The sequence below is a fragment of the Populus alba genome, chromosome 15, assembly GCF_005239225.2.
Source record: "Populus alba chromosome 15, ASM523922v2, whole genome shotgun sequence".
Classification (NCBI taxonomy): Eukaryota; Viridiplantae; Streptophyta; class Magnoliopsida; order Malpighiales; family Salicaceae; genus Populus; species Populus alba.
In genome coordinates this window covers 5,822,509-5,838,238 of record NC_133298.1, presented here as the reverse complement: position 1 = coordinate 5,838,238, position 15,730 = coordinate 5,822,509, and the positions used below count along the sequence as shown (strand labels likewise).

The window sequence follows — 15,730 nt, the reverse complement described above, 5'->3', positions numbered from 1 at the left end:
TCACTCAAGGCTACCCAAGAGAACATCTGGAAAATCCATAAAAGGAAGTAGAGATTACACTGAAAATGAAAACATACAGCTTTCATAGCAGAAGATCAGAAGCTCATCAAGAAACAGGAAGGTGATCAACCATTTTGAAGCAACAAGCACATCAGCATTTGTCCTTAGTAGCCCAGAACAAGAACCAGAAATGAACAGACCATATAAAGCACATCTGATCTCGGGAACATGCATGGCTTCAGCAGTGACCGTGAAATTACACACACACACGCTAGTATCATCGGATGTAAACAAAAAACATCCCGGGACAGTATTGACAGTTCAGGAAAAAAAATAGAATTTGAGGTGGAACCAGCATAAGGTCTCATGGTGACAAAAGGATTATAACAAAACTGCAGAAAGCCACAAGAAAGAGATCTGGAGCAAGTCTTTGATCGGCAGAACTGAAGATTCTAACCATTTTGAGAATTCAGAAACCTGTGATCAGAAGCAGAATTAGTTCCATATAAGCAAGCGCAGATAACTTCAATTCAGCACATCAGACAATGAAATCTCATGGAAAAATATGCTTAACCAGTCCATCAGATTTCATCAAGACAAACTAACCATGATCCCGGTGACAGACTCGACAGAATACATGCTTAGAGAAACAAAACAAAAGTATCTTCCTTGATCAGGAGCAGTCATCATCATCAATGGCATAGGCATTAATTGTATATAGATGGACCTCATGATATGATAAGGACAGGATAACAAGACAAGGAGGGAGGGAGGAAAAGGTGCGGGAAGGGGGGGGGGGGTGGAGAGAGAAGCCACCTGATACATCACCATAAATATTCCGTACCTAGATGAACCCCCTATTTAGCAACTAAAACACAGGAAAAGAAAGAAAGAGAGGAGGAAAACCCTAAACCTTGTTTTATTGCTAGACTCTTGTGAGCAAAAATCAGAAAACTACCTTTGCATGTGTGGTGGATAGGGAAGAAAAGTACAGCAACTTATCTGATAAACTTTGAGCAAGCAGTTCTTCCTCTTATTGAAGCAAGACCCTAGTAGAAAAATATCCTCTTCTAATATTTCTTGCTCGAATGAGCATCTCAGAAACAGTAGATACCAGCAACATCATAACCATACAAGGCAAAAACATATGTTCTTGTTCAAAAGGCTACTGTTGTTGGAATACTCATTTGAGCAAGAAACATTACAAAGAGGACAAGCTAGCTCCAATTCTCTCTGTCTCGCCACCTGTGGAGCTTTCACAAGTTGCTGCGACCATTTAGAATCCAGGCATGTTGCTATAAATAGGAGGCCTACATGCATGGATCTAAAGCAAAATTTCCAAAGTACTGACAAGGGACACAAACCTACCCCCTGAATGACCAACCTACTTCCTTAGCTAGGGCAAATTAGGCCATTCTTGCTGAGGGCAAATGCATAGTTACATAAATAAAAGCAGAAAATGGTAGCAACTGAGAGATGGTGTTACAACCAAATTGGTTGGAGTTGGAGAACAAATTGTGGCTGGGAAAATGGTTGGAGGGTGCTCTATATATATATATATATAAATTTGTTGACACTTGACAGTCAGTTTAAAAGAAGAAAACAGAAAGGAATTGTAGTTGATCATGGAATGGCAGCTCGCAAGTATAGTTTTTAAGCTCAACAACCATTAGAATGACCATGGAAGTACAGGTTAAGCCAGCCAATTTTTACTGTAGTAAAAATAAAAGGTTACATTTCTGAAAGCTACCATTCCAAATTTTCAAAGTTCATGGTGGCCCAGATAACAACAATTCTCTGTATCTTTTTCCATGTAAGATCATATCATCAAGAAATAGTGGATGTGCATGATCAGAAGACTTGTTGTTTGCCTACAGCTTCTATCCAATGAAATAATCCTACTTTCCTGGCCTTTCAGATTCACTGATGCCTAGAAACAAAGGCCACTGATCCATATATTTTTTTCTGGTTTGTTTACTCCACTGGCCTGAGATTCTGTCTGATTAATTTGTCTTTTGGTTTTGTGTGTTAGTTCGAAAGCAAGATTTTGATGGGAACTTATATAATTTGATGTACTGTGCAGTGGAATGACATAATATATATATATATATATATATCATTAGTTTCTGAAAGTTTCAAATTAGTTCCACAGAGTGACTAATTTCCAAGTGATTTATCTCTTGTAATTCTATATTTTTCTCGAAGTGAGTGCCAAGTTGTAGGACAATCTTTTGTTGACAGGTGAGCCTCACGGACCACCCTTCAGTTCTGTCGGGGAGTAACAATTGGTACACATTGCACATTTTTAAAGACACGTTTGTTTTTATATTTTAAAAAATTATTTAATTTTTTATTTTTTTAAATTAATATATTTTTTATTTTTTTAAAAATTATTTTTAATATCAGCATATTAAAAATAATTTTTAAAAAATAAAAAATATATTATTGTAATATATTTTTAAATAAAAAACACTTTAAAAAGTAATCAATAACCATATTTCCATAAGAAATTATAAATTAAATGAAAAATCACTCTTTTATTATTATTATTATTATTATTATTAAGAAACACTTTAAACTACGTGGGACTTTTGTTGAATATATAAGAATTACATGCATGTGTGAAAGAAGATCTATCCATTTGATATGTCTAAGAAATTATTCCATTAAATATATTCTTTTTAGAATTAGAAATATATATATCATGGTATATATATTTATTTTCAAACTAACATAGTCATACATATATACACAACACACACACACATATATATATATATATATCATGGTATTTATTAGTGATAGTATATAATAGGTTTACATAATAAAAAAAAAATCATTCTATTCACATAGAGTTTCTTTCATATCTCAATTATAACATAGTCATTTTATTTTTTATAAATAGCCGTTGAGCTTTTCAAAAATAATCTCTTAAATGATTACCTTCTAATTAATACATTCGATTATTATAACACATATATATATATATATATATATGTATATATCATGGTATTTATTACTGATAGTATATAATAGGCATACATACATACATACATACATATATGTATGTATGTATGTATGTATAGGACCCCATACAAGTGTGAAATTAAGAAAATCTTAACATATTCAGCTGATATTAAAATTTTATTATATGATGGATTATATGGTAATCATAGATTCTCAATGATTTCTTTTATAAAACTACGCCAAAATCATTCATTAAACTAGAAACAAGTTCTTCCTCTCTTCCATGTACGCGAGACATGTCACAAATACACAATTATTAATTGTACATGAACCAAATGACATGAATGTGAGAAATACATTAAAATAATCATTGCAAAACTATATACACACACACTTAAAAGATGGTTGCAACGTGTTTGTATTACGTTGAAAAATAATATAAATTATATTTTAGAATTTTATCTAATAATTTAAATATTATGTTAGTTTAGTTTTTAACATAATATCAGAGTTTTGATGATTAAGTGGTTATGAACTCAAATTTTATTATTTTTATTTATTTAATAAAAAATAAATATAAAGTAATATAAATTTAAAATAAAAAAATTTAACTTGAGAGAATATGTCAACGAGAGTCATGAACTCAGACGTATACTATGATGTAAGCATCTTCACAAAACGATTGAAAAGGGGTAGGTGTATCCATTGATTGCAAATATCCCTCACTCAAATTGGAACACATACGAGAATGTAGAGCCATTAGAGACACCTACCCTCTCCCCTAGCTAGCTAGAATCAAAGGAAGCATGTATTGATGATGATGATGATGATTTTCCCTCTTCTTTTCCATCCTTCTTTCAAGAAATAAATGTGATCCACTCGTTAGTTTCATGCCTCTTTTTTTATGGAAGAGATTATCCATACTTAGTTTATGGTGTAGGTTTTTTTTAGGATATTTTATTACTTGGATAAGGATTTTTAGCATAATTTATATATATTTGTATCAATAACCCTTGAGAAATGCTATATAAAAAGAAGAAGAAGAAAAACTCAAGAATATTGTGAACTATATATTTAAGCATGTTCTTGAAGTGGAATCCCATAATGGGTCTCACTAATCTAATGTTTTAAGTGAGCGATGGCGCTTTTTTTTTATTAGACCTCCAGATATTATTTTTAAACATATTTTTTTATAAAACTTTAATGATAGGAAAATCCTTTAAATTATATATTCTCTATGTAGTACTCATTTTTTTATATTCGGCTACGCTATTACTATCTCTCTTTTTATTTTATTTTCATATACTTTGTTTTGTTAAGTTTTTGTTATATTGCATCAATTCCACACAATTTCATATTTTTATATTGCTATAAAACTATATTTTTTTGTTTTCACATAATATCACCTGGAAGATTTTATAACACACAGGGTGTTTGGGAGTGTGGTTGCTGTTGTTTTTCAAAGTGATTTTCACTCAGAAAAGCATGTCAATAGTATTTTTTTTATTTTTAAAAAATTATTTTTGAGATCAGCACATCAAAATGATTTAAAAATATCAAAAACATATTAATTTAAAGCAAAAAAAATTGAATTTTTTGAAAAGCATTTTTCCACCACAAACACCAAACACCAAAGTAGTTCAGTATTGTGGTTGCCGGTGAGGTTCACCCGCAACCATAATTTTTCTTATTTGGTTAAGTGAAAGCCACAATTATTTTTGGTAGAACCCACCATTTATTAAGGTTGTGCCGCAGGTTTACTCGAAGCTGTATTTTGCTGCTTCTTACGCGCGGAGAAATCACTGAATAGTGGAGTCGTATTCACGTGCCAGCCAGACCAATCCAGTTTAAAGCTAAAAATGAACTGAACCGAGTCCGACACAGTAGAATAAAAAAAATTATAAATAAGGAGTTTAAGAAATGCGCTTAAGAAATCATGAAAAATGTAATCCTTGTTGGATAGATTTCGTACGTGATGAAATTGCACATAGTTTAATGGAACAATAAAAATTATTTGATATCAATATCATTTATTTCATTATGTAATAATAGTAGTTAAATCTACAATATTTAAATTAAAAACCATCATATATATATAACCTCAATTTGAAAAGTATTCTTTTAACCAAACACATTAAACTATTTTTTTGTTGAACCTCAATTACAGCCACAGTTTTAACCAAACATATATTTTTACAAACCAACCTCAACAAAAAATATTTTTTATAAAATAATTTTTTTCAAACCACAACAACAACAGCTGCCGCAATACCCAACACTATAATTTTCAAAGTAGTTTTTTTTATTATTATTATTTATTTTATTTATAAAATATATATATATAAATTTCTTTAATTTCATCTTCCTTTAACTTTTTATCTATAAAATTTAATTTTTATTTTTTTTATTATTTATTTTATTTAAAATAATTTATAAAATTAAAATTTTTTTCAATTTGCGCCGGTTGATATTGCATCGATTCCGAAACATTCGTTCTGAAATATTTTGTAGACTAACTGTTGATAATTTGGTGGGCCTTAACGTAGTTTGCCAATCAAAATAAAAGTTAGATGAAAATGCGCATCCGGGGAATCGAACCCCGGTCAGTACCGTGGGAGGGTACTATGATACCACTACACTAGATGCGCGTTTTCGATTTCAGGGAGCCAATTATAGTAAAAATATATTAATTAAAGTAAGAATCGTTACGCAGGCTTATTGATCATATAAACAATGAAGCTATTTTTTTTCTTTCAATTCAGCCATTTTTTTTTTTTTTTTCATTTCTTTCATCTTTATTTTAATTTCATTTCTTTCCTCAATTTCATTATTAAATATTTTTTTATCAATCATTCAAGTTATTTTTTGAACCTATCACATCAATTCAATTAGGTTAAAACAACTTTCAAATTATTTAATTTTAAACATTTTAAGGAGTTGGGATGACCATTTTAAGGAGTTGGGATGAAATTAAATCGATATATTTTTTTATATCAATTTTATCTTGGATGTTTTTCACTTGTCAACCAAAATGTTTTTAGATCAACCAAGTCTATTGAGTCATATATAAATAACTTTCATGTAATTTGTTTTTAACTCGATTATAAATAAGAAGTGAGGTCAAAAAATTTCAAGAAATATCCATTAAGTTGAGTTAAATAAAAATATCAAATAATTTTTTATAACAATAATATTTTTTTGTTATATTTAAAGATATAATAATTCAACTCGCGTTATAATAGTAGTATATACACTAGTATCATCTAACTACCTGGCTCTCATAGCCAGAAAAGCTATTAAAACTTCACATGAATTGGACTCATAGTTTTCAGTTCCAGAATTATTATTTTTCAAGCACTTATTATCGAAGAAATACCTTCTTCTATGATATTTTAATGAGGGTTGAAAGGATTGATAGTTGTGTTTTTTTTTCTTTACTTTTTTTTCTTTTTTTTTGAGGGTTGAAAAGGAATAGTGTGTTTTGCAAAGCACTAGGGCTACAAAACATGGTACATGGGAGGAACAAGAACCAATGGTTAGTCTCATTTTGGTAGCTTTCTTGATGTTAATTTTGTGATCAAGTTCACTAAGACTAAAGGTTATCTAATCTTATTACAAATACGAATCATAGTTTGTCTTTGTCAAAAAAATAAAAATAAATTATCTCTAATTAATTGTATGTTTAGAAACGTGGTTGTGGTTGCTTTTCATTCCGAAAAGTATGCAATAATATTTTTTTTATTTTTAAAAATGATTTTTGAGATCACTACATCATAATGATTTGAAAACATTAAAAATATATTAATTCCAAAAAAAAATTTAATTTTTTTAAAAACATTTTTGAAACGCAGTGCCAAACACACTTAAGAATCACAAGCTTAGATTGTGTGTTAAGGTTTTAATAATTATTTTATATTACAAAGAAAACTACAATTCATAACGATATTAGTGCAGGTAGAGATAAATATGTAACAAGTTGAGCCAGGATAATACCAATAAAAGTTTAATTGTATAATAATATTAATAAAAATTTAATTGCCTCCATACACTTGGGTCTAGTACTAAATATCTTGGATCTAGCATGGCCGTTAGATAATACTTGGGTTTAATTTACCCGCCAAACAAAGTAATATATTATTTTATATTTTAAAAAAATTATTATTGACTCGTTGCGAAGCGCAAGATAATACGCATATTATACTCCGAAAGATTTAAATAAACAAGATATATCTTATATCAATTTGGAAACACTCAACGTGATTGTCAATTTCTAAAATTTAAGGGCATATATTTATCTCGATGGAGATTAAGGACATGATATAAACTTGAGCTCATCAGCAGCCCAGCTCACCCCTTCCATCTCTGGACTGATTGATGTATTTGCACAAATCTTCTTCTTAAGATCAATGTAGCCGGCAATGGTGTCCTTGAAAACAGCATCTTCCAGTTGAGCTTCAACAAATGTGGAGCCTGAGTACTGTTCTTAAACACAGCCCCTTCGAGATTTGCTTTTCTGAAGTTGACTTGGTATTAGAGGGTGATTGGGTATTGGGATTGTATGCCAATAAATTTTTTGTTGTGTTTGTTTTTTTAAAATGTTTTTCACTCAGAAAACATGTCAATAATATTTTTTTTATTTTTTAAAAATTATTTTTGAGATTAAGACATTCAAAATAATTTAAAAACATAAAAAACATATTAATTTAAAGTAAAAAAAATAAAAAAAATTTAAATTTTTTTAAAAATACTTTTGAAAAGCACTCCTAAAATATTGATAGTCTACTCCTGCAAAATATTTTGAGACAATTGTTATCCTATGCTATGATGTCCTTGACAGTTACATTTCACGTTTTCAAAATAAAACAAAATAATTAACTTTAACCCTATAACTCAATAATTAAAAAAAAAAAGTCAGATCCCGATTGGTTGAGAGTTGAGACAACTATTTGATTTAGTGGACGAACATCTTATTGTTTCGGAAAGAATATTGATGCGGATGGTTTCCATTTTACTGGGCCTGGCCCAAATTCCCAAGAGGGCAAACCCATGGACATTATATAAAGGAAATAAGACAGAAGGATTGGCCCCAATTACTTGAGATATAAAAGCCTAGCCCATGCTTGAACAGAACAAGTAATCCAGCCTATTAGGGTGCTGAAGAGGAATACAAGACCCCTCAATCGGTTTACACTATAGTTTGGTGATTCTAGCCTACCGTATTCCAGCCCAGCCCAGTATATTATTTGCTCAATTATACCATTTAAGGCCCTTTTTATTTGCCCAAAGTAATTTCTTTTTTATAAAGTGGATTTCATAAAAAATAAATTCCTGAAAATTATATTATATTTTAATGTTTGACATTTTCATATAAAATAAGTTAGAAAATATTTTTTAGTATTTAGTTATAGCATGAAACATAAGCTTGAAAATAATTCCGTAATATTTTAATTTATTTTTTCAAGTTTATTGAAAGAATAAGATCAAATCTGATAAATAAAAAAAATTCAATAAAGATGAAGATAAAAAAATATTTAATTTTATAAACTGTTTCAAATAAAAAAATAAAATTAAAAGAATAAAAACCAAATTTGATAAATAAAAAAGTTGAAAGATAATAAAATTAAAAAAAATCTAATTTTATAAATTATTTCAAATAAAATAAACAACAATCAAAATGATAAGGATCAAATCCAACATATAAAAATATTAAAAAAATATTAGATTAAAAAACAATCTAATTTTATAAATTATTTCAAATAAAATAAATAATAAAAAAAACAGAGACCAAATCTGATAGATTACAAAATTTCAACTAGAAAAAATACAAGAAAATAAATAACAATCAAAACAATGATGATCAAAGTTAATATAAAAAATAAATTAAATTAAATTTAAAGTGAAGAAATTAAAAAAAAAAAATGATTCGATTCACAACATATAACAATAAAAAAAATTCACTTTTTTTTCTTTTATTTTAGATTCAAACTAAAAAAAAAGAAGATAAATTTATTAGAAATATATCAATTAGAATGTGAATAAGCTTGTTTAATATTCAATTGATAAGAATTTAGTATTGATATCCAAAAAGGAGCAACAAGCACCTTTTAAGGGTTTTAAGAATTTCTTAAAGTTTTCATTTTAGCGTAGTTATTAAACTTAATATAAGTCATGATAAGATTAATTTAGATCAACTTAGAAAAAAATTAAAAGGTTAAAAAATATATTTTTTTTTAATTAATAAGTTTTTAACTGGGTCAATTTAATTTTTTTAACTGAATTAAATTATTTTAATTTTTTTTAATAATTTTGCGGTTTATTCATCAACCACGACACAAATATCTATAGAAAAAGGGTAAAATATTTTATTTAGTTTGTAATGACACAATTTTTCCTTACATGCATAAATCAACTCTAATGACCCCATGCATCTTAAGCTGGTAATATCGATAATTTAATTATATTCAAAGCTTTTAAGACAGAGAGAGAGGATTCTTTTCTCACACATCTGCCCAGCAGAGAATGCCTAGTCGGTGACATAAAAGCACAAAACACAACAGAAACACATGTAATTAACTATTAATTTTTTTATTTTTTAAGGTTCATTAATGAAAAGTAGAGAGCAAAAACCTATGTAGAGTAGGGATTGCCAAATGCTATGTTTCTTTGTCGGGTACATTAACAAAGTTCTTGTCAATCCAATAATAACAATAAAAAAACCCCAAATCCCAGATCCCAAATCAAATGATGTTGATCAATTAGGGTTTACAGCTCAAGCTTTACATGATACAACAGAGGCCTTGTCCCTAAAAACCAGAGTCATTATTTTTGTCTCCTAATTAAGGGACTTCCGTACTCTTTGTAAAGTGCTAATTATCTTGTGTTAAGAGTTAAGTATATGGCCCATCAATGCTTTAATTATATCCAACCACCATCAAATTATGGCTCTGTTTCTGTACTTTCTGCCCTAAAAAATGGATTTGGGAGGTAATGTACCAAATATACATTAAGAGGAATCCAAGGTTCCTAACCCATTGTGCGGTACAAAGCCATGTGGATGTTTCACGTTAAGAAGAACAGAACAGGCACAGAGTTGTATTATTCCTTCTTATAATGATTCTCTTAGCTTGATGACAAAGTTTTGAAATTGGAATCCCCATCATCAGCCTCCTGTTCTTGTTTGAAGCTCCCTTGAAATGATTTAAGGCAAGTTCTTGTCTAAGAAAAGGAGAGGGGTTTAGTCTTGATAATTGGCAGTGGTGTCACCTTCGTGCCATAGCCTGGCCTACCAACTAAAACAACAAACTAGATCATGCTTTCTTGATTCTTGCTTGTATCTGAACCAATCAGTTCTCGCGAGTGTAGGGCAACGAGGTTTATAGTTTATCACAACCATGTTTCTTTACTTGTTGATGCATGCTGTGTGATGCCAACAGATTGCTGATTAAAGTGCCTTGAGCTACCATGAATTTGCTTTTTTGGGTAGCTTTTAGCTGATGCTGAAATGGGGTTAGCGGGCAATAATGGCTCCTGACAAGTTTTTGTCAAAAAAACACGAATCTAGGGCTTGAAAATGAAGCCATGGTGGTTGAGAAAGAGACAATTATCTGGAGACAAACCGTAATGCTCATCAATTTTCGTTTTCTCATTTTCCAGGCCACTTCCCAAAACAGATTACAAGGAAAATAACCTCCGAACAGGTTTATTTACATAGCCACAATTGCGTATGCTAAACTCAGAGGCCATCTCTTCTACATTTTCCAAAGATAAATAGCCTCAAAACTAATCTGAGTGATGTTAGAATGAATTTTAGAGATACAATATACAAAATTCTGTTAGCGAGACAAAAAAAGGATAAGCAGCGCTCGAGCAATGATCATAAGCAGTCAACCGCGTGCCAGAATCCTCGTAATTTTAAAAGCCAGAAGCTTTCAACTGGAAATCCATTCACCAAGCTAAAAGGGGGGACTCACATTCGCAAGCACTTGGCTAATCAAACAAGTCATTCAGCTGAAAATGAAGCAGAATACAACCCCACCGTCAAGCTCAGGTGAAATCGACCCTACCATGAAGCCTGGTATGGCAGACAAACAATTCAATCATTCAGATTGGCCAACTAGTTATAATGGCAGAGTTCCCCACCATTTTTCTCCCAAATAAACTGCAACCACCAGCTCTGGATTCCCTCCTCCCATTTTAGCTAGCCAAAGAAAGAGGTTAAGCAAAGGTCCCACAAGCACCTCCATTATAAAGAGAGAGTATGGCAAATTGGCCTCTCCTAACACATGACTCGCATCTTTTTCTGGACCGGCAGACACCAATTTCTCATGCAAAAAAATACCAGCTAATTTTATAATTAAGCTGGGCATCAAGATAAGCTAACCTCAGCCTCTTGCTCACCCCAAGCTGGATAATCATCGCAACCATAGAACTGTTACCACTTGTCATATATGCTTCTTTACAGCGCACTGTGATCCAAGAAGGGCCCGCCCTGAATTCTCAAACATTCATCTAGAATGCATTAGTCATTAAAAGTAGAGCAAGCTGGCAACTTTCAATGATGTCAAACTCAAAGCTAATTGGTCACCTACGCAGCACCAGATTTTGTGGCATGTAATCCCATCAAAGGGGGCACTAAAAATCCCAAAGAAAGGATCAATCCTGATTCTCTGAAGCACTGCAGTACCACCATAGCATCAGTCAGCAACCGGTAACCCATAATTGTGGAATGATTTTATTCTTCCATCCCACCCTGCAGTCACAATGACTAGACCCCATGCGTGAGAAGCGGCAGTGCTCTGGCATGATTTTTTCAGGAACTTGCACTGGGATTTGTGCATTGTTGGGGAGGCAGGTAATGGGCTCGATGGAAGCTTTTCCTCTGGCCAAGTAGCAGAACCCTTGGGAAAAGACTCTATGAAATATTCTTGGCTCAGAGAAAAACTAGCCAGGGAAGAAAGAGGTAGAACTTCCTGTGAACTATTGTCTGAAACACGAAATCCCCATCCATTCTCTGAACCCCCATATTTCATTCCACACCAAGGTATTGCAACAGATGCATTGGCAGTGAAATGCTCATAAGACCTAGAGTTTTTTGATCGAGGAGTAGAAGGTTGTTCCTGATCAACGTAATTCCATAAATGTACACTGGAATCCTCGCAGGTTGAGACAATATGTTTTCCATCCAAGGTAAAAGATGCAGATATCTGGTTTGCTGCATTGCCTAAAGAACATAGAGAAATTCAAAACTTTAAGTTCAACAGAGAAAAGGTAGAAATAAAAAATTGTGCTGTTTAGATCACTAAGATACTACACAGAGTTTGATATTTCACATGTTTCATATTTGAGTTTCACAGCATGAAATCTACAAGTACTAGGCATATCTAGAAGCAATTAACATTTATCACTAAAGCATCTGACTTGTCTGAAGCAGCAAAATTATAAGATGATTTTGAGAAAACGATAAAGAAAAGGAGCTAACAATACATACCTTTATATTTGCCTATCACATCAAGTCCTTGGAGAATTCTGACTTGTGAATCAGCACAAGTCACCATTACTTTGCTCGAGTCTTGTGGGGAAAACTGAAGTTGAAGGCATATAATGAGGTAAAACAGTAAGCAGCATGTACAGTAAAAACACAGCGAAAACATCATTGGAAGGCAAAAGATAGTTTACCTGGAAGCCAGTTATTCTTTTGCAAGGTGACTTCTTTTTACCAAGTAAGCAGATCTGCGCATCAAGTTGCAAGTGACTGTCTGCAGCGGGTGAAAGAAAAGTCCATTTAGTTAATATGTATTTCAACTTAAATGCATTAAACTCAAAGTTGATATGAGGCAAAACTAGATTTTTATTACCATGGAACCTAATTTATTATGAACTTTATTTGAGATATGACCCATCACCCATTCAAATCCATTATTTATGCACAAAATCCATCAAACACAATTGCAGGAGTTCTTTACAGAAGAAACAAACACCATTTGGCTTAGGTGCACGAACCACACATTCTTAATGAAATGAACTTGCATTCAAAACTACTAAAATTGCATAGGTTACAACCAGCAAGATCTCCCATATGACATGTAATTCAACCAGGATAGAGCATACTGTCAAAAAAAATCTACCTTTACAAATGAAAAGTAACAGCATTTTGACTCTGTCCTACACATAAAGAATGCAGTAGGTGCTAATTATCAGAATATGCATACCTGACATATTATAAAAGCGACAATTGCCTGTCATGGAGCCAACAATCCCTCCCTACAAGAGAAAAGTTTTTCTATCAGGGCACTTAACATGGAAGGATACACCCTCAGATCCTCAATTCCATAGGATAAAAGAGTTGCGAGAAAACTGCCAAACCTGCCCATCTGGACGATAACACACTGCAGTAACTATATCTTTTATATGAGTCCAATCAACAACTTGGCAACTATTGACTGCCCATATGCGAACTTTTCCGTCTATTGAACCACTCATGAAGTGATTATCATCCACAGGGTTAAACTGAACACAGGTTACTGCATCACATGCAAAATAAATAAATAAATAACGAAATAAAGAGGAAGGTAATTCAACTTGACGAGCAACTAAATTAACAAAACATATGTTGAGAAGAAACTTAAAATTAGCCAGAAGCGCACCATAATTGCTATGTGGGAAGACCCTGAGGCAACAGTCACATCCCACTTGCCATAGACGGACAGTTTTATCCTCTGAAGCTGAAAGTAAATGCTGCACCAAGAAGAATTTCTGTCAATATTATGGTTTGTTTTCTTCACGATGTTAGAGAAATGCATCCTTAATGAAGCAACTTACATTATTCTTGGACCATGAGAGATCCAAGACATCTCTACTGTGCCCATGGAACTCGTGCAATGGTTTCTCCAAAATCCGGAAAACTTTTGGAGGGAAAATGACACATGCAGAATCTGATGTTTTCCTCATGCTCCTCATTTTAGCTGTCTTCTCTTTATCAAAAAAGAGGGGTTTGAACTCGGGTAGCTGGTTCGCCGTGAAGTATATGCAGGATGGATCTATTTCTGGAATGTCAAGTTCATTTGATCTCTCACCCTCCAGTACTTGCCACACACGCACAACTCCATCCTGACCAGCACTTGCAAGGTACTGCCCATCAGGACTAAATTTCATGGTTAGAATCGAACCCTCATGGGCCTGGATATCTTGCCCTTTATAAAGAGCTGAAAGTTCCTTTGTTCGCTTCCCACTCCGGCGAACCTTAATCCTTTGTACCCTGTGCCGCAGAAGCGCGTCATCATCATCATGTCTCAATTTGTCAGCTTCCTGTGGCCTATCCACGATGCATGTTATGGAACGGATTCTGCTCAGCCACCCTTTCTTAAGTCTCCTTGGAGTATCCACTAAAGTATTTGGTTCCCCAACTTCTTTCTGCATAAGTTGTTGAAATGAGGGATATGACTCAGAAGTTTTCTCAGATTCATCTGCTGTTACTGACTGTTCTGAGCCCACTTCACAACCTTCATTTGCTTTCCCATCCTGCCCCAATTCATCTACATTGCACATCATTCCGCCGCCCGAAACCCCATCTCTGCAAACAAAATTCTCCACAGAACCCAACTCCGCTAACAAATTGGATTCACCATTAGACCAACACGACATCATAGATCGAGTCGAACAAGATTCATCTTCAAAACATGACTTTCTCAACACAGCCCCACCGCTTTCTCTAATTCTATCACTCTCTCCTTCCAAGCTAAATTCTTCTAAATTCCTATATCCATTTTGATCTACACCGACTCCCATCCAATCAAAGAACTTACTCCGCCGTTCCTGAACACTTCCAGGGCTCTTAATCCACAGTTCATAAGGAGGACTCCTAGTAATGGAGTTATCAAAACTAGAATGAGAATCAAATATCTCAATGCTATCAGACTTTGCATCAGAAATTGATGCAATGTCTTCATAGGCATCAAAAAACCGGTACTCTTCTTCACTCAAACTTCCCATTATTCTTCGAGTTCAACCCATGAAAGCCCTTCTCAAGGAAACATGCTAAAACTCTATCCCTCAACACAAGCAATCCCAAAATAACTACAAAAAAAAAAAAAAAAAACACAAAAACCAAGATCAGCCTCTAGTTTCCATACAAAAAACTTCTTACATCGAACAACAATGATAACATTAACAATAAAACAAAAACCAAGAGATCCAACATGGATCCCAATCCACACCCATTGAACCTAGTCCCTTTCATAAATTAAAAAAAAAATAGTTCCATACTTGAACAACCATACCATCAAACAAGAACTCCAAAAAATTCATCTTTTACTAAAAAAAACAGAAGCTTTTGCACAAAAAAACTCATTACAAAAAAATGAAAACCCATTTAACATGAAGTAGAAGATCATGTGATTGCATTAGTAAGAATGAAACAGAATCATGAGTTGAAGATTATCATTAAACAAGCAAAAAAAACCTCGGATTTTTTCGAATAAAATTTTCAAAAATAAAAAAGGAAATGCTTACATGGGTTTGTTTTGTTTAAGAGATTTCTCTGAGAGTGAAGAGAGCATAGATCAAAGCACCCATTAAAATTTGTAAGCGTTTTTGGTCTCTCTCGCTATATATGTGAAGAAAGCAAGGCAATCCCAGTATAACAGAAGGAGAAAATAAAATAAAAAAGAGAGAGAGATAGGTTGCACGAATAAATTTTAAGAGAAAATAACGGAAGGGTAAAACAGGAAACAAAATAATACCCTTGGTATTCGTGAACGGATGGCCC

The 15,730-nt window shown here is 32.6% G+C and overlaps 1 protein-coding gene and 1 non-coding gene across 2 annotated transcripts; both read right to left on the bottom strand.

Moving 5' to 3' along the window:
- Nucleotides 1–5,544: 5,544 nt before the first annotated feature.
- Nucleotides 5,545–5,615, bottom strand: TRNAG-CCC (transfer RNA glycine (anticodon CCC)). Its single transcript has one exon. It is a non-coding gene; the product is annotated as a tRNA-Gly (tRNA).
- A 4,973-nt stretch (nucleotides 5,616–10,588) lies between these two features.
- LOC118057109 (uncharacterized) lies at nucleotides 10,589–15,698 on the bottom strand. Its single transcript, XM_035069576.2, has 8 exons — nucleotides 15,475–15,698; nucleotides 13,786–15,039; nucleotides 13,611–13,701; nucleotides 13,330–13,487; nucleotides 13,176–13,227; nucleotides 12,643–12,722; nucleotides 12,455–12,548; nucleotides 10,589–12,187 (listed from the first exon to the last, which is right to left on the bottom strand). Exons 2-8 carry the CDS (start codon nucleotides 14,953–14,955, stop codon nucleotides 11,661–11,663), a joined length of 2,172 nt encoding a protein of 723 aa, XP_034925467.1. The 5' UTR covers nucleotides 14,956–15,039; nucleotides 15,475–15,698; the 3' UTR covers nucleotides 10,589–11,660.
- Between the last annotated feature and the right edge of the window lie 32 nt (nucleotides 15,699–15,730).